Source organism: Perognathus longimembris, chromosome 28 (assembly GCF_023159225.1).
Source record: "Perognathus longimembris pacificus isolate PPM17 chromosome 28, ASM2315922v1, whole genome shotgun sequence".
Lineage (NCBI taxonomy): Eukaryota > Metazoa > Chordata > Mammalia > Rodentia > Heteromyidae > Perognathus > Perognathus longimembris.
The window spans coordinates 17,097,996-17,124,553 of record NC_063188.1 but is presented as its reverse complement, the minus strand read 5'-3'; the positions used below and the strand labels follow the sequence as shown (position 1 = coordinate 17,124,553).

The 26,558-nt window shown below is 41.3% G+C and overlaps 1 protein-coding gene across 1 annotated transcript in view; it reads right to left on the bottom strand.

Moving 5' to 3' along the window:
• Aifm1 (apoptosis inducing factor mitochondria associated 1) overlaps window positions 1–25,786 on the bottom strand; it is a 38,928-nt gene extending 13,142 nt beyond the window's left edge. Inside the window, exons 1-8 of the mRNA XM_048335996.1 lie at window positions 25,564–25,786; window positions 16,575–16,717; window positions 11,579–11,678; window positions 10,674–10,795; window positions 10,410–10,540; window positions 8,970–9,060; window positions 1,672–1,756; window positions 810–886 (exon numbers count right to left, since the gene is read on the bottom strand). Of these exons, the coding sequence (XP_048191953.1) occupies window positions 810–886; window positions 1,672–1,756; window positions 8,970–9,060; window positions 10,410–10,540; window positions 10,674–10,795; window positions 11,579–11,678; window positions 16,575–16,717; window positions 25,564–25,669 (855 nt within the window). The 5' untranslated portion in view covers window positions 25,670–25,786. The remainder of the gene's footprint in view (window positions 1–809; window positions 887–1,671; window positions 1,757–8,969; window positions 9,061–10,409; window positions 10,541–10,673; window positions 10,796–11,578; window positions 11,679–16,574; window positions 16,718–25,563) is intronic.
• Window positions 25,787–26,558: the final 772 nt, after the last annotated feature.

Below are 26,558 nucleotides of genomic sequence, written 5' to 3'. Positions count from 1 at the left end.
TCACAACAGTAATTTGTATAGAAAATCTTATATTAAGTGGCTCAATTATAGCTGCTATATTATTAACGTCAATTTCTTTCTCCATTCTAACATTCTTTCTGGTAACAGTGGTTGTCAACTAGTGGCACTTTTGTCCCCAGAGAGACACGTGGTGGTGTCTGGAGATAGTTCTGGTTGTCATGGCAGAGAAGAGCTCCTACCATCAAGTGGGTAGCTGCCAGGAATGCTATCAACATCCTACAAAGCTCAGGAAAGTCTCTCACATAAATACTTCTTCAGCACCACATGGCAACCTTGTGAAGGCTGACAAATCTTGTTCCATCCAGACCTTCAAGTACAATAGTGCAAATGTTATCAAATACCAAACTAAGAGTGGATGGAAAATGAGAGCAGTTTTTCTAAGCAAATCATAGTGTTAAGAAGAAAACTACTTCCTTTCCTTTTTATTTGGCTGCTCTTGACCTTTCCCTGAAAGTCTTCACACAAGCACTTGCAGTGAAAAATGCCAAGAGGAGTTCCAGTGAATCAATGCCTCCAGAAAAAAAAAAAAGGCATGGAAGGGCAGTCGGAAAGGAACTGTAGCAAGCAATCAAAACACCAAATGTATTTTACTCATAGGAGCACAAAACCCTTGAGTGAGGTATTTGAAGTAGAAAGGAAGTAACTTGCTGGGGGGGGCTAGATAACAAGTCTGGAGAAAAGCCACAAATAGAACGTAGATCTCCCAGTTCCTAGGTGGGCACTTGGGGCCACAAGATTGCATTGCCACTTCAAAACAACACAAAGAAAACACTAAAGCAGAAAATTACCTTTCTGAAAAGTGTCGTTCTGCTTTTTACCTCTGCTCCAGCCCTATCAATAGCAGACAGATTTCTTGGAGTACCTCCTGGAAATAAGAGGAGGAGGAAAACCCTTTAATCCAACAAGGAAGAAGTAGCCCAAACAACTCCCGCCCGCTCAGGTGGAGCTCTCGGTTGCTGTCACTCTGTTGCTGCCTGTGGTACTAGGGCATGTGTGCTCCCTGCTGGTGCCATAGAGTGACTAGAAGATAGGATGGCTTTGTGTCCTGTCAACTAGCTTGGCAGCAGGCTTTTAAAAAAAATCAGTTCTCTTTGGGAAGCAGATTTGAGTGTCTCTTTTTTTCAGGGGCTCTAGCTGGCCAGAAGGCCTTCCTTGCTGCTTCAATAGTCTCTTCTAGGATCTTGTGAAGGGTCACCAGCTGGCACGTTATAGGACTCACATCAGCAGCTCGTCTCCTCTCATGACTGCACTTTGGGACTGGCAATGAAACCACAATGCTATACTACTTTCAGGGCACACAGTGGGCACTGGGTGTGGAGGAGAGAAACAAGGGCACATTCTTCATGCTTTTATGAGGAGCAACAGCAAAGATGATCCAGAAGGGCCTATGTCTATACGTTTTACAAAACAAAACACCACTTCAGAGACTGTGGGTTTCTGTTTTCTTTCCTTTCTTTTGTCCCATCCCTCCTTTTCTTTTCTTTTGTAGTACTGGGGACTAGAACTCAAGGCCTCCTTCTTGCTCTACCACTAGGGCAATACCTCCAGCCCTGTGTTTCCATTTTCTTAAGGCTAGAAAAGTAATTATTTTCTACAGAGAAGGGCAGACTCTTAAAACCTGAATGGGTTACTATAGCACAAAGTACTCACCTGTTGCAATCAAGCACTTTTCATAGGTTATCTGAGAGCCATCATTAAGTTTCACCATGTTGCCTCTCACGTCCAGTTGTACTACCTAGTACAGTCACACACACACACACACACACACACACACACACACACACACGGAGGCAGAGATGAATTAGTTTTGGAAAATTTTGTACTGAGATATGATTCACATGACATTATCCATTTTAAGGTGTATAGTCGATTGGGTTTTGGTATATTCACAATCTTGGCTGACCATCTTCACTATCTACTTCCAGAGCATTTCCATCATCACCCTTCCTTAATTATAGTCTTTGGACCTATTATCTGTTGGCCCAAAGAGAAAGTATTATTTTGACCTAAAGTAATCCTTATGAAACCATTCTTAAAGGCCGGGTGCTGGTAGCTCAGGGCTGTAATTCTAGCTTCTCAGAAGGCTGAGATCTAAGGATTGCAGTTCAAAGCCAGCCTGGGCAGAAAGGGCTGGGCGATTCTTATCTTCAATTAACCACCAGAAGAAAACCAAAGTTGCACTGTGGTTCAAGTGGTAGAGTGCTAGCCTTGAGCTGAAGAGCTCAGGGACAGGGCCCAGGCCCAGAGTTCAAGCCCCATGACTGACCAAAAAAAACCAACAAAATAAAAACAAAAACTCATTGAAAGCTATTGAACAATGGGAGAGTAGGGGAACCAGAAAAGAGAGCAATAGATGAAGTTAATCTGACTAAAATGTCATGTATGCACATGTGAGTTATATGAACATATAAGTTACCATGGTGAAACTACTTTTAATACAGGCTAAAAATGAAAATAAGTTAGAATCACAGGAAAGTAAACAGGTTATTTGGGAGGTGGGGACCAGTGGCAGGGGGAGGGCAAATCGAGAGGGTGAATGAGGGTGCAAATGGTCAAAATACTTTATATGAACATATGAAAACAGAATTATAAAACCTGAGGGAAATAGATGGAAAGGGTGGGTTTGATCAGGGTACACTGTATGCACATATGGGAATAACATAAGACATTCTTCCTTGTACAACTAATGTATGCTAATTAGAAAAAGAAAAGCAACAGTTCTTAAGTAGTCACTAGAACTATAGTTTCCAGTATCCAGTTCCTTCCAGTGGTCCTAAGTTTCTAAGAAGCCAACATTAGAGCAAGTTGGTTCCCACAGTTACTACCTGACGTGGGAATGGATAATTAGGGGTAGCCTTTTCTATTTGGCTATTTGGAATCCTTATCTCTTTCTTAACTTTCTTATATCCTCAATACACTGAAAGAACACTTTCTCTAACTTCTAGTCTTTGCTAAAACTCAGCTCTCCCTCAAGGACTGTTTACACGTAGAGAATGTTCATGAGCTCATAGCACATGTCATAAAGCCAGGAAGAGGTGTTGGCATTTTCCAAATTTCCTGTGATGACTGCTGCTGCTTCTAGATTCTTGTCCCTTCTTTCTCCTCTGGGAGACACCAACTTATATCCCCATCCACTCTTTCTCACCCACTGTAGATCTTGGAATCTGGTTCATATTTTTCTCTTCTAGACTACTCCTTCTACCTCAAATATCTCATTCTTATAGATTTTAGCCTCATCGCCTTCTTGACTTTTTTCCTTTTCTTTTTGGCAATACTGGAGATTGAATCCAGGGCCTTGAACATGTGAAGCAAGCACCAGTAAGCCACATCCACAGCTTCGTCTCACTGCCAGCCATACTTACTTTTGATTTTCTGTTTATTAGCTGGCTGTTTCATTCCCAACTAATGTGTACTGATAGGAGATCACCCAAACTGATCTCCTGCCTCCTAGCCCATACTACCCTTGCCCCGACTCCTTACAGTAAGCACTTGAGCCTTGCAGTCAAACTAGTTTCTAGTCTCTGCTCCATTCCTTACAATCTGTGAGGCCATCCATTCAAGAAATACTTCTTAAGTACCTACTATGGGCCAGGTGCACTGTTAGGTGCTGGGGACAATGGCAAAAAAGAGCTTCTCTGCCTTCAGTTTTCCCATCTAAGAAATACAACTTGACAACTGAATGACAAACATGACACAAGTTGTTAGGGCAGTGTAGGTAGCACTAGGGCCAGAGATGGACAGGTGTACCACTTGAGTCAGACTGAGTTGGGGTAAAGCTTTCCTGTGCAGTGCCAAACTTCGAGCTCTGTTGAACCAGTAGCTTCTTTAATGTTCTTGGGCTTGTCCTTGGTACACTCCCGCCTTAATCCAACCTGCTACTCATGTCCACAGTGCTCACTCACTCAGAGAGCCACATTACATTCTGTCATATTACAGAAATAAGTGAAGGCATTACATGTGATCTTCTTCATCTTTCCATATAGATTGCCTTGTCCCTGACCTAGCCATAAAACCTTATTTCTATCCATTATCAGTTCCTTTCTATTTTGCTTCTGTCTTTGACTCCCATCCTGTCCTTTGTTTCTCAGTACCACCCCCTATCAATTGTCTATTCATTCCCCCCACCTCCCTCTCTCATGACATCAGTGTAACATGCTTGCCCCATCCAAGGTGACTCATTTCTGATTCTATGCCTTCTTCAAGTTTCTGTCTAATCACCAGCTCCTCCCTTTTCTCATTTAAACTTTGTTAAAGACTTAATCATTTCGCTAATTCCCATCAGAACCACAAAATTGAATGGGGCATTTTACAATGCTTTTCTTACCAGATTCTTTGGCCACAGTGAGAGTGTGGATCAAGTGCTCCTTCCTGTCAGTCCCTACAACTTTGGCTCCCATCCTGGGTTCTACTTATGCTGCTCTGCAAGTTCTTTCCTAGTCTCCTTGGTGGATTCTTCCTCTTAAGTTGGGGCTTCCAAGAGTTCTATTCTTATCCTACTCCTCTTCTCACTAGAGAAGATTACCACTGGGAGGTTTCACTAACACTCATGGTTTCAACTCCTGCACATACTCAAATGCTTTTCTTTTCTTTCTTTTTTTTTGGCCAGTCCTTGGGCTTGGTATTCAGGGCCTGAGCACTGTCCCTGGCTTCTTTTTGCTCAAGGCTAGCACTCTACCTCTTGAGCCACAGCACCACTTTCAGCTTATTCTGTATATGTGGTGTTGAGGAATCGAACCCAGGGCTTCATGTATGCTAGGCAAGCCATATTCCCAGCCCTCAAGTGCTTTTCAAATCACCTCAGACCCCTCCTGAGTGTGAGAGTCACATACACAACTACCCAGAAGATACCTTCATAATGACAGTCCACTTCATACTTAACAGTTCACTTATTTCTATCCTCCCCTTCAAACTCCCTCTTTGTTCCTCTTGAAATGTCCTCAGTTGAGAGCCCACTGTCATCTCTCCAATACACAAGGTTGAAATTATAGTCATCTTTGTCTCTGCTCTGCTTCATCTTTCAAGTTCATCCAATCTCTACACCTATTAAGCATATGAAGCCTCTTCCCCATCAGTGCTAGGGAATCAAATCCAGTGTCAAAAAGATCATCAACTTTTAGTCAGGAAATGATTTACTAAGAACTTAGGCCCTAGAATCAAAATGTCTTGGTTAATTCTGTATTCAGACAGATCCAGGCTCAAATTGTATCTCTATCACTTATTAGCTGTGTGACATTAGACAGACGATTTAAAATTTTGTTTACAAAAATCTAGTCTAGGAGTGGTGGCTAATGCTTGTCATCCCAGCTACTCTCGAAAGAGAAATCAGGAGGATTGATTGCAGTGAGAAGTCAGCTCAAGTTAGTCAGCCTTCCCATCTCAACCAAAAAGCCAGTCATGGTAGTTCACACTCAGAATCCCAGCTACGCAGAAAGCATTGATATAGAGTGTTAGGAAAATGGAGGAGAACGGAAAAGGGATAGGCCGGACTTGATCATCAACAGGGGAGGACTGTTTATTCAGGAACAGCAAGGGGCACAGACCCTTCCCGCAGGTTTGGAGGTTGTGCAAGGGGATGAATTTGGGACCAGGCTTATATGGGGTCTGAGCAAGGAGGCAGAGGTTAATAAAGGAGCCATTCTAGCAAGTTGGGGCTTTTCAGGTCTGGCCCACAAAGGGTTGTTTGTAGCTGGGCCTAGGTGAAATGTCCTGCCTGCATATCAAAGCAGGTTCACATATTGAGGTTCCACCTGGTGTCTGTATGAGCCTCAGACAATAGGGTGGGGGTCAATCCTTCATATTCCATCTCTGGGTACACAGAAAAAGGGGGCCTAGAGGGGAGAGGCAAGTCCTTCACATAGGCTCTTTGGATACATAAAAAGAATGGGCTGAGAAGGGAGCAACAAGGAGTTATGAGAACAAAGCAGATTCCCATCATAGAGGATCACAGCCTAAAGCTGGCCTGGGTAAAAAAAGCAAGACAGTCTGAAAAAAATAACTGGAGCAAAAGGGGTTTGGGAGTATCACTCAAATGAGTTTAATCCCCAGTAATGCCCCTCCCTAAATCCTCAATTATAATAATATCTTATAAAATTCTTGTGAGGAAACAGGAGATAATTCACAAATAACATTTTAAAACATGTTTATAAAACCATAATAGGTCGCATATAACCTTTAGCTCTTTCTTTCTTCTTCATGATCCTTATAATCACCCTCACTACTATCCTAATTTGGATTCTCATCATCCTAGTGCCCAAATTACTACAATAATCTGCAAAATGGGTTGTCTTTGGTCTTATTCTCCTAAGTCCATCTTTGGCATGGTCAAGTGCAATTATTTACAATTTAGTATTTTATATCCTAGCCTAAGACTCAATAGCTTTCGTTGCCGAACAAACTACTAGAGCTCTTTTACACAGTATACAAATCTCTCCAATACCAGGCTCCATAACCAAGCCCTTGCATAACTTCTCAGTTTTTGTTTCTTTCTTTTCTTTAACTTAAAGAAGTATAACTATTTACAAGTCTATCTTTTTTGGAGAGAAGGACAGTGATGAGGATCAAACCCTGGGCCTCACTCAGATTAGACAAGTACTCTATCCTTCTTTTACATTCCTAGCCCCCTACTTTGAACTTTCTGTTCTATTAGTAACTAATAGTTTGTTTTCCTTGCACCAGACATGCTTTACATACCATTGGGCTGTTGTTTATACTGTTCATTTTTACTTGAATGTTCTTAACATGAATGCTCACTCTTCTGTAGTATATGCCTCTTCAATGCCTAAGACTTTCCAGTCTGTAAGATTTCTTCCCCTCCAGGAAGCCTTTCCTGGATCCATCGCTATACTGGGCACTCTCTTCTCAGTAATTCTCACCATACTGCACCTCTCGCTCTTACCTTCTGTGTGTTATCATCTAGCCATATTCCTTCCTGCCTGTTACTGTTATGCTCTAGAAGACAGGGTATGTGTACACACAGGGAACACAATACATAATGTTCTATCATTAATACATCAGCATACCTGTACTTCTCAATGCCCCCCTTATGGGAGAAATGGGCCTGTCCTATCAAAGGTCAATCCCTTCACCTGTACCCAAGAACCCATCTACTCTAGGCTTTGCTGCTTCAGATAATTCCCCCTACTGGAACATTGCCATTCATATAAAACCTTCTATAACTTCCATTAACATAATAAAACTCTCCTGGAGCTCAAAAAGGCCTTCCAATAACTACTCTATTAGTCAGGCACTCATCTTGGTATAGGCCTACAATATTCTCCATGCTGAGCTAATTCTTGAAGTGTTTTGATACCCTTGAAGGATTGACCCCCACCCTATTTTCCCAGGGCATACAGGCACCAGGCAAAACCTCAGGTATGTGTGAACCTGCTTTGATATGCAGGCATGGCAACTCACCTAGGCCCAGCTGTAAACAGTCCTTTGTGGGTCCAAGGAAAAGCCACCAACTTCCTAGGCCTAGTGGCTCCCACATTAACCTCTGTCTCTTTGCTCAGGATTCTTAATTCCTCCTTTACTGCAAACTCCTCTAGGAGGCTGCAGAATAAAAATCCCTCCTGTTCACCTCTACCCTATCTGATATCTCTATTCAACTGGGTCCCCCAATTCTCTTCACAGACCTTTGAGACTGACACCTAGGAAGAGACCTAGGACACATGGGGGTGGGGGCATTTTCTGCTACACCCACTCTTCCACCAAGCTTGCTCTTCTCTCTTCTAGGTATTAAAATATCCAATTCAGGGGCTGGGAATATGGCCTAGTGGCAAGAGAGCCTGCCTCGTATACATGAAGCCCTGGGTTCAATTCCCAAGTACCACATATATGGAAAACGGCCAGAAGTGGCGCTGTGGCTCAAGTGGCAGAGTGCTAGCTTTGAGCAAAAAGGAAGCCAGGGACAGTGCTCAGGCCCTGAGTCCAAGCCCCAGGACTGGCAAAAAAAAAAAAAAAAATCCAATTCATATACTAAAGTGCCTCAGCATCAAAACTGTTTTAAAGGTTTTCAGTTCTTGTTATCGGTTTGTTTAAGCATGAAGATTCTGCTAAATTCTGTTTGTTTGCTAAATCTAAGTTTTGTCTTGTATTTTGATTGGTATTACCTGTTTCTTTAAAACTGACCATGTGATTCTATCATATTGAGAAAAATAATATTTGACATTGGAATTCCAAGATTTTTATCAAGTAGTCCTGCCACCTTGTCAGCCTTTTGCCTAATCTCACCTTCTTCAAGTTCCTCCTTAACAGGATAACAGACCTCAGTCAGGACACTACCTGTGAGCATGTCAAGGCAACCAGAGGCTTCTCTTACACTGCCCTGCCCACTCTGAAGACCCCAGTCCCAGTGACTCCTTTACACCCCCATGTCAGCAGGAAGTAGCCAGAAGATCTATATTTAGATTTTTGTTTTTGCCAGTCCTGGGGCTTGAACTCAGGGCCTGGGTATTGTCTGTGAGCTTCTTTTGCTCAAGGCTAGCACTCTACCACTTGAGCCACAGCATCACTTCCAGCTTTTTCTGTGTGTGGTACTGAGGAATCAAATCCAGGGCTTCATGCATGCTAGACAAGCACTCTACCACTACGCCCTAACCTACATTTTATACTAGTGCTTTTGCCAAGCAGACACACTAAGATTCACTAACATGGGGGGGAGGGAACTGGTGATGGGGAAAGGTGGGAGAAAAATGAGGGTGGAGGTAACAACTGTGATAAGAAATGTACTTACTGCCTTACATATAAAATTGTAACCCCTCTGTACATCACTTTAAACAACAAATGCATAAATAAATTTTTTTAAAAAGCTTCACTAACATGAATCCTAAAATGATTTGGTTCTTCTCTAACAAACCATAGCAGCTGGCAGACACGAATGGCAGTGGAAATACATGCCACTTTACTTCAGGTTGGTACCTACATATAAGATGACAAAGGAGGCTCACCTTTTTCCCAGTGAGGACAGCCACACCACCATTCTCAACGTGAGGCAGGTCCTGAGCAGACACATAGAAAGAAGGTGGCTGGAAATATATGCTGTATGGGAAAGAGTAAAAAAATGTTATAGGCATCTGCAAGTGTTACAGTTTCTCTTCAAAACTTTAGTAAAATTATAGTCATCATGAAAAAATTTAGGGTCATTTCCTAGAGCAAATCTCTGGCCACTAAATCATAGTGGTAACTTGCTTATATACAGATATTTGAAATCAGTGGTTCTTAACTACATATACATTTGCACCAGAGGACATTTGGCAAAGTCTAGAGACATTTTTGGTTGTTAGCAACTTGAAAAGGGATATTACTGGTATCTAGTGACTAGAAGCTATGGATGCTGCTTAATACTACAGTGCATAGGACATCTCATCCCCAACAGAAGTTATCTTGCCTCAAATGTTCATCAATAGTCCAGGAGTTGTCTTAGTAGTGGCATGTGTCTATAGTCCTAGACATTCAGGAGGCTGAGGAAGGAAGACTGCTTAGTCCAAGAGGAAAAAAAAAAGCAAGCCTAGGCTAATCTAACTGAAAGTATACATCCTTATGCATATTCCATGGATCATGACACTGGAGTGAGGGAGGTAAGCATGTTAGTTCAGCATCAAGGGATCATTAGTGAGAAAAAAAATGAAACACAAAATGATAATGAAATTGAAAATGTAAGGAGTGCTTTAGAAGGAAAGGGTTGCTGGACCTGTAGCTCCAAGTCTCTTGTTCTAACATTCGGAAAGAGGCTCTTTAGTCTTCACACTCTACCCTCACAATCTAAATGAAAATGCCACTGGACAGTTTCTTTTACTTTTTCTTTCTTTGTGCTGGTCCTGAGGCTTGAACTCAGAGCCTGGGTGCTGCCCCTGAGCCTTTGTGCTCAAAGCTAGTACTCTACCACTTGAGCCACAGCTCCACTTCTAGCTTTTTGGTGCTTAATTGGAGTTAAGAATCTTGTAGTTTCCTGCCTGGGCTGGCTTCAAACTTCGATCCTCAAATTTTAGTCTCCTGAGTGGCTAGGACTACAGACATGAGCCACTGTGCCCAATTCAGTTTCTTTTGCTTTTATGAGACATGTCCAGGATAGTATAAAAAAGTGATGATAACACAGGCCAAACTGATCTTTACCACAGAAGTTTAACCTAAAGGTTGCAGATATAGGAGCGGTAGTATTTTAGAGGCCAACTTTTTTACACCACCAATTGTTTGGCAGACATAGAAACAGAATCCAGAATATTCTTTGTAGCCCCCTGAATCTAATGAGGCCAGAACAAGCAAGGACCAGAGGACTCCCATGTATAGCCACATCATCCTAGTGTATTCCCTGTGCTCAATTAAAGCTGCTGGTCGGGCCTATTTCTTTCTTTTGATGATCAGGCCTATTTTAACATAAGTGCACAAACCTTCTCTCTTTTCCATTCCATTGTCTGAATCGCAGTGTCTTTGTGACATTTGGATCATCTGAAAACCACAGTTCTTTTGAAAGAGGAGGTCGCATGTATGGCAATTCAGGATCTTCAGATACAATTAATACCTTTAGAGAGAAAATAATGATACTTAACAGAGTCCAGTCATTTAAGGACACATGTCAAAGGTCAAAGTGGTCATACTGGCTGAGTGCTTGCATGTTGTATCCCATGTGCCAACTAAAATAACATGCATCTTACCCTGGCCCCAGGATCCCGAGCACGGATGGATCTGGCTGCAGCAAAAGCAGCAGTGCCTCCACCAATTATCAAGAAGGGAACATGATTTGGTGCCTTTATTTGAGGAACTGGCTCTCCTGTACCTATAAGAGCAGATCAGATAGATGAATCTTCTTGAAGGATCTGAGAATGCCTTCCACTATTAAAGTTACCCTGTATTCAATGAACATTTATATAAAACTAGCACAGTACTTCCAGTAATCTTAACCAATTTACTGGGATCAGAGTATAACTTAGTGCTACGGGGCTTATCTAGCATGTATGAGGCTCTGGGTTGGATTTTCAGGACTGTAACAAACAAACCCAAACAAAAACCCAGAGTAATTCCAATGAAGAAATAAAATCTTCAAAGAATCCTGATGGGAGAGGAAAGGGAAATATTCCTTTTATTTTACAAGTGAACATTATTCCCCAAAAAAAGAAGAATGATTTGGATATATCATTCATTCATTCATTCATTAGGTCTGCACCGGAACTAGGACCTAGCTTAAACAGCTATTTCTAAAACATATTAGGAAGTATGTACTTAGAAGGCCTCTGCCCTTTCCATTAATTTCTCACTGACCACCAAGAAAATCGCAAGTTCAGTTTCACTTTTTGTTAACAATAAAATAATACCCCCAAAGCCAATAGGGGATCACTATACATGTTTAAGAATAAGGAGGTGTTACTGAAGAACACAAACCACCCACCCAGAGTTGTGGAATGTATTGAAGGATTAAAACATTCATCTCTGAAAAACCAAGCAAATTCTGCGTTATAGAAGTCATGGCTAGACCTATATGCCTCAGGAAAACAAATATATCCTTTACAACTCAAAATTCCGAAGACCCAAAAAGGCAAACAAGATCTCAGGGACCACTCACTAGATAATTCAGCTCTTCTCTTTTTTTCTTCTGGTGTCAGCCCCAACCCTGATATTCTTTCATTGTATCTTTTTTGGTCATCTTTTATGGTTTTGTAGGCCTGCAGAATTAAATATGGAGAACTTTATTTCATTATACAGTTAATTCATCCCATAAGTATATTATCTTTCAATTAAATGAGGAGCTTTTGTCTACCATAAGGTTAATTCCTGTAAATCAATAAGGCAAATTATCTTGGTACAGAGTAATGAATCCTGGGACTCAATACATACCAGCAAAATGCTATACCACTGAACAATATCTTAACCCTGAAGTTTTTTTCTTAATAAAAAATAGTGGGCATACATACTTTGTGTGGGAGGAATACTTGAAAGCAAATGATAACATACCAGTTCTAGACACCCTGAAGATTTCTGTAAAGATCTTTCTTCATATTTAATTCCGCTTAAATAGGTAAAGAAAAAATTATAGTAGTAATGCTAGAAAAAGTAAACTGACCTGACCTGTGAAATGGTAACCCCTCTGTACAGCATCATAATAATAACAACCAAATTATATTATTTTAGCTGGGCACTGGTGGCTCATGCCTATAATCCTAGCTACTCAGGAGGCTGAGATCTGAGAACTGCGGTTCAAAGCCAACCCAGGCAGGAAAGTCTGTGAGTCTCTTATCTCCAATAAAATACTCAGAAAAAAAAGCTGGAATTAAGTGTTGTGGCTCAAGTGGTAGAGTGGAGAGGCTCAGGGCCAGAGTCTAGGCCCTGAGTTCAAGCCCCAGGACCAGCAAAAAAAAAAAAAAAAAGGACCTAGATGAGGGGATCCGCCTGAGTTCTTAGATAAAGTCAGCAGCAAGAGGAAAAACCAGTGTCACATGGATGCCAATCAAGTTCATGTTTACATTCAAGCAGTAGAGCTGCTACTGCAATCAATGTTTTTCTAATGGTGACTACAAGCCATTAGTAGGCTATGAAAAAATACATTTCTACATTATAATCAGCCTTAGCAGGGAAAATCTAAGGGGAAGAGAGGAATTAAAAGAGTTTAAAACATTAGTTTTGTTTCAGTTTAACCTGTTTGTGGGTATATAATAGGTTGCAAGATAAAATGTGGAGGGATCAAGTAAAAAATTTTAAATGTTAATGGTTATAGTAGAAGTTGGGGGTTGAGTGAACAAAGGTAAATAAGAATGAATATGATAGTATTTTACATGCACATATGAAAATAAAACAATGAAACTTGTAAAAGTTGTTTTAAGGGGGAGTGGGATGGAAGAGAGTAAGAGAAGGGGTGAGGGCTGGGAATGTGGCTTAGACTTTCCTTTTTTGTTTGTTTTGTTTCTGTTGATTGATTGATGGTTGTCATCATGAGGCTTGAACTCAGTGTTTGGGCGCTGTCCCTGAGCTCTTTGAGCCACAGTGCTACTTCCAGTTTTCTGGTGGTTAACTGGAGATAAGAGTCTCATAGACTTTCCTGCCTGGGCTGGCTTTGAACCGCAATCCTCAGATCTCAGCCTTCTAAGTAGCTAAGATTACAGGTATGAGCCACAAGTGCCCAGCTTTGCATTTTCTTATAAAACTAAACCTAGGGCCCGGGAAAGTGGCTTAGTGGAAGAGTGCTTGCCTAGCATGCACAAAGCTCTGGGTTCAATTCCTCAGTACCACATAAAGAGAAAAAGCCAGAAGTGGTGCTGTGGCTCAAGTGATAAGAGTGCTAGCCTTGAGCAAAAGAATCTCAGGGACAGTGCCCAGGCCCCGAGTTCAAGCCCCAGGACTGGCAAAAATAAGAGAAGGGGGGTGACTTAATCAGGATATTTTATATGTTTGTATGTGGAAATGTCACAACTAACACATGCTATCAGCCTGGGCACTGTCCCTGAGCTTTTCTGCTCAAGGCTGGCACTCTACCACTTGAGCCATACCTCCACTTCTTGCTTTTTGTGATTAACTGGAGGTAGGAGTCTCATGGAACTTCCTTCCAGGGCTGGCTTCAGATCACAATCCTCAGGTCTCAGCCTCCCGAGTAGCTTGGATTATAGGCAAGAGCCACCAGCACCCGACAAAAGGAACATTCCTCAAATGAGAGAAAAAGGTCACAAAGAATCCTGTGAGGTTGGAGGCCCCAAATTTGTATGGGGAAATTCTAATCCCCTATATTTTGGGCTTTGGGGTAGGGTCTAAATTGGTTAGGGCTGGCACCTTTAAAAGAAAGGGAAAGGATGCCGGAATTACCAGGCTCTCTCTCAATTACTCCCACCTCCCCGTGTGAATCTACAGGCCATGAAGAGCTTTTACCAGAATCTGAGCCCTGTCTGACCTTGATCTTGGACTTTCCACCTTGTAGAACCATGAGAAAATATATGAGTGTTTAAGCTATGTGGTTTGTAGTATTTTGTTATGGAACACTAAATAATTGCAGTCATCTCTCATGAAATCTGGACAGATGGTTCCTCTTGAGACTAATACCAATTTCAGAGAAAAAGACTCCTTCATATCATGTTTTCAATCATTTAAAACCTGAAATAAAAGTGCATGAAGTAGTTTGCTAACAGCTGCAGGTAGACAAAAGCTTATCATTTAACTCAGAGATACTAAAATGTAATAAGATTTATTACCACCAGTGTTGGATAAACACAGAGGGCAATCAGGCATTTAACTGAATGATTTGAGAGGAATTTGTGCTTCTTAGATTATTTCTAAGACAAGATAAAGCAACATGGCTGGCTCTGTCTTGAGGCTTGGCTTCAAGAGAATTTGCACTGTCAACTCTGTGGAGGCCATCCAACTCTGGTACAGCAACACACACCAGAGGTTTAATATATTTATATGACTACAAACATATTTAGTGCACTCTTTTGATCTATTTTTAATGAATGGGATAGAACTGATGGCAAAAATGGAAATATGAAATGGAAAAGTCAATGCTTGGAGGGTAGTATCTTAATCATGAACGAATGGTATTTAAGAAAGCCATCGACACGAATGTGTTAGCTTTTATCACTTCAGCCACTACTTTATTGGAGATTATAAAGGGGACACTGCCAAATGAATTTAGTTTGAAGTAGCTACAGGTAGGTTAGGACAATACTACAATTTCTGTGGCTTTTTGAACCTCCTCTGAAGCATTCAATAAAATTCCTTTTCACAGTAAAAGTCTAGTTGTTTCCTAGAAAACACAAAAATTACATTTTACCTAAAATGTTCCAAAATTCATCATGCTCAAGTTCATTTTATTTGCTTATTCAACATTTACTCATATTTTCTTAAGATATGCAGCACTAAAGCACAACATAATTTAGCCTCATAAAAATATGAAATTCACAAAAGTTTCAAAGAAAAAAGGTTGGTGATGAGAATTTGGCTCTAAAATTTAGAATGATCTGAAAAGATTTCAATAGTTTGAAGGATGAGATTTGGGGGCTCTAATGACTGACAGTGTCCTATTAATAAATGCTTAGAGAAAGCACATGCTGTTTGGATATTTCACTATGTTCTAATGGATCTAGTTTTCATTAAGTGTCAGGGCTCATCCACCCAACCCCAAAATGTATTTTAGTGTAAACATCTTATATAATAAATTCCTGCCCCAATGACTGCTCCTATAATTAAGTAGTATACTAGGCTGCTGCCATATTTCCCAGAAGCACCTGTAGACACTAGTGATCTAGAAGGGGATCCTACATGATGACACTGCACAACTGTAGGTAAAGATAAGGTCAGGAAAGAAATAAAAGGAAATAGAAAAAAGTACATTCAGTACAACAGCAGAGAAGCATTTCTGGTTTCTCTGTGCTTTAAAAAAAAAAAACAAGGGGCCTGGGAATATGGCCTAGTGGCAAGAGTGCTTGTCTCATATACATGAAGCCCTGGGTTCGATTCCCCAGCACCACATATATAGAAAACAGCCAGAAGGGGCAGTGTGGCTCAAGTGGCAGAGTGCTAGCCGTGAGCAAAAAGAAGCCAGGGACAGTGCTCAGGCCCTGAGTCTAAGGCCCAGGACAGGCAAAAAAAAAAAAAAAATTTAAAAAAAGGAAAAAGGGGAAAAAAAGCTGCTCCAGTGCTAGAACTTATCTTTTACCAAAGTATGTTATCAGGCAGATCTCACCCATTTCTTACTCTGATCTGACTCTCTCCTGGCAAGAACTGGCTACTCTTTCTGTGCATTCGGGAGTCAGGTCAGGGTATGAGGATATGTTACTTCAAATAATTTTCATGTCCCCTCTCAATCTAGTGGCAGGTACAAAGATTAGTTTGCTTTTACCAATAGAGTACAAACTAATATTGTCATGGCTTCCAATCAAATAAATACCTTTCTTCAATTAAGGCTATTAGTAGGTATTATCTAAGTTGGTTCACTCAATCTTACAGAATCCAAGTTTAGACTGATATGCTTAGTCACAGTGAACCCTGCCAAGTTAAAAAAAAAAAACACCCACAGAATAATTTCTCTATGACCTGCTATGTTGATCAGAGTTCATTTAAGGAGGTAAAAATGTGCTAATACTACTATGGAGCAATTAAACATACCAGACCTCGTATAATTTTGTCTTTGGGCGAGATTCAAGTATAGTTTCTCTTTTAGGAATGCTTAAATATTTTTTGATTGAAAGTTGATTCTGTTTTTTTAAAATGTAAATATCAAGCTCAGGAAAACTAATAAAATCCTTGACAAATGGGTCAAAATCAAATATTGTGCTAAGGAGCTGCAAAGAAATTTGTCTTTACTTACAGGTTAGTAAAAGAACAAGTGAAATTTTGTGGATTAATCAAAGCAAAGAAACAGAGTGGCTTCCAAGTTAAAAGTAAATAGTGAAAAGATTAGAGATCAGAACAGTCATTCCTCAATTAGCTCTCACAGAACATTGACAGCATGCGTGTTAAAAAAAGGCTTTTTGGAAATGTGAAAAGGGAATTACTTGCAAAAGTAAAGCAGAGCAGTATTGAGTTTATCAATGGGAGCTGTTTGGCAGCCTCTCTACACAAGCTGCTTTTCTACTTACATATGCACCAGCTCCTATTGCTGATAAGCCCACGATTAGGACTAACATAGAATTATCCATTTTTCCCCCTGATGCACCAGAGCTAGCCATTTCTCTTGTCATCTGGAGTTCTAGTGGAAAACGCCATTGCTGGAACAAGTTGCCTGAAGGAACAATTTATTAGGACACACAAACACACACACATACAGAAATAGTTAATGCATGTTTATGATTAAATGTCAGCGCATTGAACAAGTAGACATACTGTGTATTGGGCTGTATAATGTTCACTATTCAATGATCAAGAAACATATCATCAAAACTGTACACATAAATCTTACACACATCTGAGCACATATTCTTCAGCTGTCATAGTTCTTTTTCTTTTGTCCTTTCTCACTATGTAGCTGAGCCCTCCGAGTATGAAGATTACAGATTTGTGCTGCAACCATGCTAAGTTTAGTAGCTAAGAGTTTTTGTTAGGTTTTTTTATCAGTAAAGGGGTTTGAATTCAGGGAAGGTATTCTACTTAAGCCACAGTTTCCAGCCCTGTGGTTAAGAGTTTTAAGAGAGCCAGGCATCTGTGAGTCATACCCATAATTCAAGCTATTCAGGAGGCTGAGATGTCAAGATCGCAGCTCAAAGACAGCCTGGGCAGAAAAGTCCGTGAGACTAACTACCAGAAAACTGGAAGTGGTGCGGTGACTCAAAGTGGTAGAGCATTAGCTTTGAGTACAAAAGCTCAGGGACAGTGCCTAAGCTCTGAGTTTAAGCCCCATGACCAACAGCCAAAAGAAAGTTTTAAGAGTACAATTTAATACTGCCCACTGAGGAAATTTAAAGCTTCTGGAAAAGTTCATGAAAAACATGGTAAATTCATCAAATTCCTTTCCCTTGACATAGTCACCATAATTGAATTAAACACAGAGGGATAAAAGATTAGGCAAATACAGTTGTTCTTGATATCTACATGGAATCAGTTCAGGATTCCCAGATGATACCAAAATCTACACATGCACAAATCCCTCATAGAAAACACTGTGGTACTTGTTAGCATTTCCCTAGCCTCAGGTCCTCAGCTCCTCCCATTAGCCCCCAGATCCACCCATACCTAATGAGCCACTCCTACTCACTACCTAACTACTTCCCCTTTACCCCCAGAGAGAGAGAAGCTGCCACCTGGATAAGGTGCAGACGCCACCTAGCTCCCTCTCCCGTGGGAACTATGGCTCCACTAATAAAACTCCTTATGAACCTTCTTCTCCTGTCTGTGATTATCTCCGCATGGTCCCCTGGGATGGCTGATACCTATGCTTTCAGTACTTGCATATAATCTGTATATATTTCCCCCATATACTTTAAATATCTCTAGATCACTTATAATGCCTAATATAAAAATAGTTTTAGGGAAAATAACAAGAAGCATTTTTAGTAGAGATGCAATTTAAAAAATTTACAATTTATCTGTGGTTAGTTGAATGCACACATACAGAGGACTACCTGTAACCAAAGTTGACCACAGTGTACCTAGGACAGGACAACCATCTCAGGAGTAATTTAAATGACTAAAACTTTGCTTAACTAAAGCCCCAAAACACAATCTAATGAGGACACTGATCAGTCTTGTGTGAAAGGTAATGTGTCCTAGAAAAAAGAAATGATAAACCTCAGAACATTTCTTTCTAAATGATCACACCAAAGAACTAACAAATGTAATACTATAGAATATTTTCCAGGGGCTGGGAATATGGCCTAGTGGCAAGAGTGCTTGACTTGTATACATGAAGCCCTGGGTTCGATTCCCCAGCACCACATATATAGAAAACAGCCAGAAGTGGCGCTGTGGCTCAAGTGGCAGAGTGCTAGCCTTGAGCAAAGAAAAGCCAGGGACAGTGCTCAGGCCCTGAGTCCAAGTGGACTGGCAATAAATAAATAAATAAATAAATAAATGAATGAATGAATGGATGGATGGATGAAATAGTTTCCAGAATGACAACATTTAAAATGCCAATAACTTGGCTCCTTCTCATCTAAAATAATATTAAGTTATATGACAGCAACTACATAGAGCTATGTAATGAAATGACACATGGGCAGAAGGAAATGTGGGACTTGCTGTTCAGTCTCTTGCTGCCACCACTGAATTTTGCTGATGTTATAAAAGTAACAACTGGTAACAAATAAATGAGTGGACATGGCAGTATTCCAATACATTTTATTTATGGACACTAACATCTAAATTATAAATAATTTTTATGTCATAAAATAGTCTGGTTTTTTAAGACTTACTGGCCATTTAAAATGTCTAACAGCCACTCAGCTTGTGTAGTCCATGAAAGCAGGAAATGACTGATCCAGCTTGGCTTGTAGTTGAAGCTTGCAGACTCATAGTGACCTATAACAGTGTTTTTCCAAGTTGGAAGTATGTAAGGATTCCTAGGAGGGTTTGGTTAAAATGTAGGTAGATAAGCCCTAACCCCAGGATTACTAATTTGGTAGGACTTGGAAGAGCCTCCATAACCTGCACTTTTGGGGGGTGGGGGTGGGGGGGGGTACCAGTCCCAGGGCTTGAACTAAGTAAGGGCTTGGGAAATCTCCCTATGCTTTTTTTGCTCAAGGCTAGCACTACTGTTTGAGCCACTTTTGGCTTTTTTTGGTAGTTAATTGGAGATTAGAGAGTCTCATGGACTTTCTTACCTGGGATGGCTTTGAACCATGATCCTCAGACCTCAGCCTCAACAGTAGGTAGGATTATAGGTATGAGATAATGGTGGCTGGCTGCATTTTCTTTAATGGTATCATAGGCAGGATGCCAGTGGTTTACACCTGTAATCCTAGCTACTCAGGAGGCTAAGACCTAAGGATCATGGTTCAAAGACAGCCAGGGCAGAAAAGTCTATGGTGCTCTTCTTTCCAATTAATCACCAAAAAAGCCAGGGCAGAAAAGTCTATGGTGCTCTACTCTTTCCAATTAATCACCAAAAAAGCCAGAAATGGAACAGTGGCTCAAGCAGTAGGGTGCTAGCCATGAGCAATAATGCTAGGGTTAGTGCTCAGGGCTTGAGTTCAAGCCCTAGGACTAGTACACATACACAAAAAGACAGAATGGGGTTTAGCAGTAGGTGAAGTATGGGATTTTTCCCCCCGCTTTGCTTTCTAGTCAGAGCATGAGTAGTCGAAAAGGAAAGCCTGATATCGGTTTGTAGTCTTCTATCTAAAACCTTTGAGATCATATGTATCTCAGAACTCCTAAGAGTTTGTTGTTAGCCAGGCACCGGTGGCTCACGCCTGTATCCCTAGCTACTCAGGAGGCTGAGTTCTGAGCATCACAGTTTAAAGTTAAAAAGGAAATCTCCAATTACCCACTCAAAAACTGGAAGTGGAGCTGTGGCTCAAAGTGGTAGAATGCTAGCCTTGAGTAAAAGAGCTCAGAGACAGTGCCCAGGCCCTGAGTTTAAGCACCATAGCCAACCAACAAAAAAAAGTTTGTAGGGCGTCTGAAAATCAGATCTAAGCAGCTAGAATTACAGGTGTGAGCCACAGGCACTGGGCCCCAGGTCACATTTTATACTGGCAAATATGTAATAAAAACTGGATAGTCCTATTTCAACTTCTAAGTTATAGATAAGACACCTTGGACTACACTTTCAGTAAAGAAAATTAATTTTTCTTACTTGCTTTAGAATCCATCACAGGAAATAGAGTTTAAATTTGGAAATAACAAGTCATGAAAATAAAAGTATGAAGCTTATCTCAATCTGGGCGATCTTTTGATTTTCAGAAGCCCATGAAAATGACAAAGCATCAAAATCTGTAGAAAAGGATAACTCTCAGAGATTAGAAAAGTTAGATGTTCCATGTATCTAAGCTTAATTAAATGAACTTAGCTTATCTCCCTCACCATTAGCAGAAGTTCATGTAAATAAATGTTTAAAAATGTTCATCCCTGTAAAAAGATCCTAAATACAGACACCATAACAATTTTGTTTAAATTTAACACTGACAGATGTATTCTGTTTTTACCTGCTTTTTACAAACTGATAAAATTAAGCACAGATAAAAGGGGCATTCGGCAGCGTTTATGTCAATTTGGCCTCAAGAGAAAAAAGATATTTGAAAGTAAAATTTTAAATTTTTATGCTTGAACTCAGGGCCTGGGTGCTTACGAATCTATTCCCAATAAGCCAATTTGCTCTGTGTAACAGTGCATGATACACAATAAGCATTTGCTCATAAATTTTTTGAAGAAATATAAAATATCCAGATGCCAGTGATGCAAACCTGTGATCCTAGCTACTCAGGAGGATAACACGTGAGTGTCCCAGTTCGAAGCCAGCCTGGGCAGGGAAGTCCATGAGATACTTATCTCCAATTAACCACAAAAAAGCCCAAAGTAAAGCTGCAGCTCAAATGGTAGAGCAAGCAAAAAGATCAAGGACAGCACCCAGGCCCAGAGTTCAAATCCCAAGCCTCACAAAAAAGAAAGAAAGAAAATATAATAGAAATTCCTCATAATTCTATTTTTTGTTGTTGCAACAAGGTCTCCCTATATATATAGCCCAGGTTGGCCTTGTACTCAAAATCCTCCTGCCTCAGTAGTTTCCCAAGTGTTCTGAACATTAAAAAAATTTCTTTTGAGCCAGGTGCCAGTAGCTCATGCCTGTAATCCTACCTTCTCAGGAGGCTGATATCTGGATGATCATGGTTCAAGGGCAGCCTGGGAAGAAAGTCTATGAGAGTCTTACCTCCAATTAACCAACAAAAAGCCAGTCTGTCTAGAGGTGTAGCTCAAGTGGTAGAGTGCCAGCCCTGAGCAAGAAAGCCAAGCAAAAGCTAAGGCTCTGATTTCAAGCCCTGGTACTGAAAAGCAAACAATCTTTTGCAAAGACATTTAAGGAAGATCCCATTTATTTCAGGTTGCTTAATAAATTAGTCATCTTAAATATTACAGATTAGCATTAGAATAATAGCTAAGCCAACAAATTTTATGGGCTTTATAAGTTTTTCTCCATATTACCTAGAAACACGTCCACACAAGGGTTAAGAAGTCTATGTGCTTTCCTTTCTCTTTTCTTTTTTTGCCAGTCCTGGGGCTTGCCTAATCATAGGAATTACATACAGGTGCTTGTTAAGCAGATGCTAGCTGGATATCAGTGGCTCTTGTATTTCGAGCTACACAGGAGGCTGAGACCTAAGAATTATGGTACAAAGCCCTCCGGGGCAGGAAAAATCCATGAGAATCTGATCTCCAATTAGGTGTCAAAAAGACAGTTGTAGTGGCTCAAGTAGTAGAGCTCTAGCTTTAAGCACAAAAGCTCAGGGACAGGGACTGGCAATATGGCCTAGTGGTAGAGTGCTTGCCTCATGTACATGAAGCCTTGGGTTTGATTCCTCAGCACCACATATATAGAAAAAGCCCAGAAGTGGCACTATGGCACAAGAGGTAGAGTGCTAGCTAGCCTTGAGCAAAAAGAAGCCAGGACGCTGCTCAAGGCCTTAAGTTCAAGCCCCAAGACTGGCAAAAAAAAACAACTCAGGGACAGTACCCAGGTCCTGAGTTCAGTCCCAGACCTGTCATAAAAAGATATAGATGCTTAATACACTATGCTGAAGATTTTTATTCCTTCTCACTCTTATCCCAGGAGTCCATCCTGTCCATCTGGTTTCTATCCTCCATGCAATTCAGATGATCAGGCAACTTTTGGTAACATGATATAGAACGTTAATACATGCAGCAACTCCCTAAAAAGGCTACAAAACTTAACTATTAACTGGTTATCAAACATATTAAGTTAGAAAACCAAAACCAAGCTTACTGGTTACAGAAAATACTGACTTACCAAAGATTTTCTTCTGGAAAGCCTTGTCTAAGTAAAAAGTATAAGAAGGCTTATCTTTAAGAATTCAAAAAAAAATCTAATTTGGCAGTGTTCACAAAGCTAGGATCTCAGGCCTTGTACAAGGAGTTTCCTCTATAAAAAAGGTAAGGATTCTGCCAGGCACTGTTGTCTTATGCGTGTAATCCTAGCTACTGAAGAGGCTGAGATCTGAAGATTGCAGTTCACAGCCATCCGATGCAGGAAAATTCCATGAACTCATCTCCAATTAACCTAAAAAGCCAGAAGTGGAGTTGTGGTTCAAGTGGTAGAGTGCTAGCCTTGGGCACAAAAGCTCAGGGACAGCATCCAGGCTCTGAGTTCAAGCCCCAGGGTTCCCCACCCCCCCAAAAAAACAAAAGAGGTAAAGATTCCAAATGGAAAATATTTAAACATTGACCCTCTGGTTAGGGGGTTGATGATCAGTTTCATCACATGGGTACATGTTTGGTGAACAAATAAATTCCAGAAGAGAAGACTTCTATTACTAAATCCATCTGCTCCTCAGTGTTGAATGCAGACACAGTTTTTTTAAACACAATTTTAAAATTTATTTGGTGCTCTTAATATTTTACATTTTTATATATCTACTAAATATTTCCCCCAAGTTATCATTTTGAAAAATTTAAGTGGGCTGGGTGTGGTGGTTCACACACCTACAAAGCCCATCTATCTTACTCCAGCATAGATTAGATGAATCCTGAACAACAGCCTGAGGGCAGATTTACCAAATTCCCACCACAACACTTAAGCTGGGCTTTGTAGAGCGAGGCTGTGATACCAGCCAATTGAGAGGAGACACAGAGTTTTGACTCAGTTACATTTAATCATTTCTGGAAGGAGACAGAGCTTTCATATAAATAAAGTAGAATTCATATTAGCTGTTGTGGTTTTAAGGCAAATGAAAATATATAGTAGAAATAAACCTAACCATTCTGATAGATGTGAATGGGATAATTTCAAGACAGGATTAAAGCTGGCTAACCTGAGGAGAAAAATAAAAATAAGACAAGAAAAAAAAATTGAGACAATCTGGCAAAGAACTGAGAGGAGGATACAGAGGAGGGGAAAGTTGTAGACAAATCCTGCCTCTGCAAAAACATATGGCAGCTGCTACTATGTGAAAAAAAATTAGATTATAAGCGATGGTAATCAAGCCATAGAACAGTTTATTCTTACAAGGAGTATATCCTAATTTCTTTTTGAAACTCTAACCCTATCCTCACTCATTTTTATTTTTTTGCCAGTTCTGGGGCTTGAACTCAGGGCCTGAGCACTGTCCCTGGCTTCTTTCTGCTCAAGGCTAGCACTTTGCCACTTGAGCCACAGCGCCACTTCTGGCTTTTTCTATACATGCTGAGGAATCGAACCCAGGGCTTCATGTATATGAGGCAAGCACTCTTACCACTAGGCCATATTCCCAGCCCCCCTCACTCATTTTTAGACAGGTGATGTCATACTCTGGTGCATGGAAAGAGAAAAACGAATAAGCATGTGCAAAGAGATGGATGGGTATGTCAGGAAGTCATAGTATTTTCTATAGTAGACTGCCTTCAAACAAAAGCATGCAATGGAAAAACCCAATTGACGCTGTATTTTTCTGCAGTTCTAGCTCTGCCAACTACCTTCAAATGTCTAACAAGTCCATTTAACTTTGCAAATGCGAAATTAGTGAGAACTTTTGATTAACCATCACAACGCTGGAAAAGGCTATGAGTCTTAAGTAGAATAAATCCACAACACTGTAAAGGCCAGCATGAATAAATCTTCAGTTCAGCTGAATTTGTGTAAGCTTCTTTTCAATTTACATACCATGTTAGCATTTCAATGCACAAAATCAAGACAAAGGATAACCATGGAAAACCACTAGTTTAAAGACCAATGCAAATATTTTTGGGGGCGAGGAGGGGCTTTTCTAGCTAAAGCAGAGGTTTTTAAGTTCCAAGAGTAACATGTCTTAGAACATAACTCAAATACACCTATCAGCAAACATTTTGACACATAGCAACTGAAAAAAAACTAATAGAATGCACATTTGCAAAGACTGTAGCAATCCAAGGGAAATATTTCCCACATTTTAGTTTATAAAACTATAAGCACCGAGAAGACATTTGCACATCAGAAAAGCCTCAAGGACAAGTGCCTGATACTTTAATGCAAATATCCTAGGACAATCATTCAAATGTTGATTTCAAAACTGCACCTCATTATCCCCAGAAAGTTGCACAGGTTGATAACAAAAGCAGGCTCAAGCCGTGCTCAGGTAAAATCATGGATAACTGATGCACAATGGGCTAATTTTTAAGGATATCTAAATTCATACGTTTTTTGAGGTTAAACCGGGAACAAGGTGGGAGTCTAGCAAGAGGATTATGGGCCTAGACAGTAGTAAATTCTCTATTAATTATGTGACCTTGGGCAAGTAATTTCACCTCTGTTCCTCAATTTATTATCCATAAAATAATGGGTTTGAATTGTACCACAAAATCCCTTTGAGCTCTAAAGTTTGATATAACTTTCTCCAATAAGTCCTGCAAAGTCTTTATTTCAAACGTACAAAAAAAGAGAGATGAATTAAACTATCCAAGTGTTTTAAATCAACTCTGAGTCAATCCTCTTCCTCTCGGTGTCTGGTGCACCACGGACTCAGCTGCACTAAACCATAGGATCTGAAGTATATAGCTCTTTTGTGGAAAGTGGAGCAGGTTAATATTCTCATTTACAGAAGAAACTTAAGCATAGGGGTTAAATGTCCTGGGTAAAGTCTCACCATCAGCAAATAACAAAGTTGACCTCATTGCTTTAAAGGGGACCGGTAGGGGTGGCGGGTGTGGGGAATGGCCAATATTTAAGTGACCAGTTCTGTTATCCCTCAACAGCAAACTCTCCCAGAAAAAGGCCTCACACAGACTCCTGGGTTCAAATCCCTTGAAGGTCAGGTCGGCATGGCTGTGCCGATTTCTCGGTTGTACATTTGGGGGTTTGGATTCCGCCAGTTTGGAACGCACGCGCCTCCGAGTCTAAGTGTTCCGAGGGCTGGGAGGGGGTGGGGGGCGGCGGCGGGGAAAGCCTGGGGCTCCAGGCCCACCTCGGCCGTGGACGTGGGGGTTGGCCGCACTGGGTCAGTTATTCACCTGGGAGACGGTTCCTCAGCCTCGGGCTTCGGACGTACAACGTCCGCGCCAAGGGCACCAGTTTCTGCTTGAAAGCACCGACGGCAAGGCCTCCACACCGGAACATTTCGGCAGCTGGGACTCCACACTCCTTTCTCCTCAGACCCCAGCAAACGGTCAAACACCGCCAGCCCGCGTCCGCCTCCACCTCCGCCTCCGCGTCCTCGCCGGCGCCCGCGCCCGCTCGCGCTCCCCCCCGTCCCTTCACGCTCACACTACGCAGGCTCCTCCCCCCCAGCGGGCGGACGTCGGACTCTGGAAGCCGGTTCCTTAGAGTTGAGGCGGCGAAAGGGGGGAGGTATTGCTGGGGAGGGAGGGAGGGAATTGCTAGTGGAGTCCTACTGCGCAGGCGCAGCCTCAGCCCTGCATTGTGATTGGTCGCACCCTGAGAGGCTTTGCGCACGCGCTTAACGACCCGCCTGTTTTGCACAGACCCCCGGTTGAGGCTCTGGCTGCTTAGCGCCTGCCGGCGAGTTGGTAGCAGTGTGATGGGCTCAAAGAGTTTGGAAAGCTGTCCAAAGAGAGTCCAGTGGACTTAACTTAGCTGAGGCTGTAGCTGATGTTGCCTCTAGGTCATGAGAATAACTGATATAACAGAATCTTACAAAGTCTGACTTCAGCACCGCACTTTCGCTTTCCTGCTTTAGGCCACTAGTTACCACGCGCACATGCCTTCCCGATCCTCCTGACGTAATCCACTTCCAGGCTTTGCATGGGTCCGAGTCGGTCGGGGCACTTCTGAGATCCGGAAAGTGTTTCAGGCTTCTACCGGTTGCTGTCCGATTTCTATGCAGCGAATTTCTGGGACTCAGAATCATGCCGGGTGGTTTCTTCTCGCCACTTTTCTATTGTGGTATTATGTACTAGGTGCTGTATCGGGTACCATAGATAGACATGCTGTGATGGCTTCTGTGCTTATTGTGAACAGGATGCTTGCTGGCAAACAGTTTGCTTCC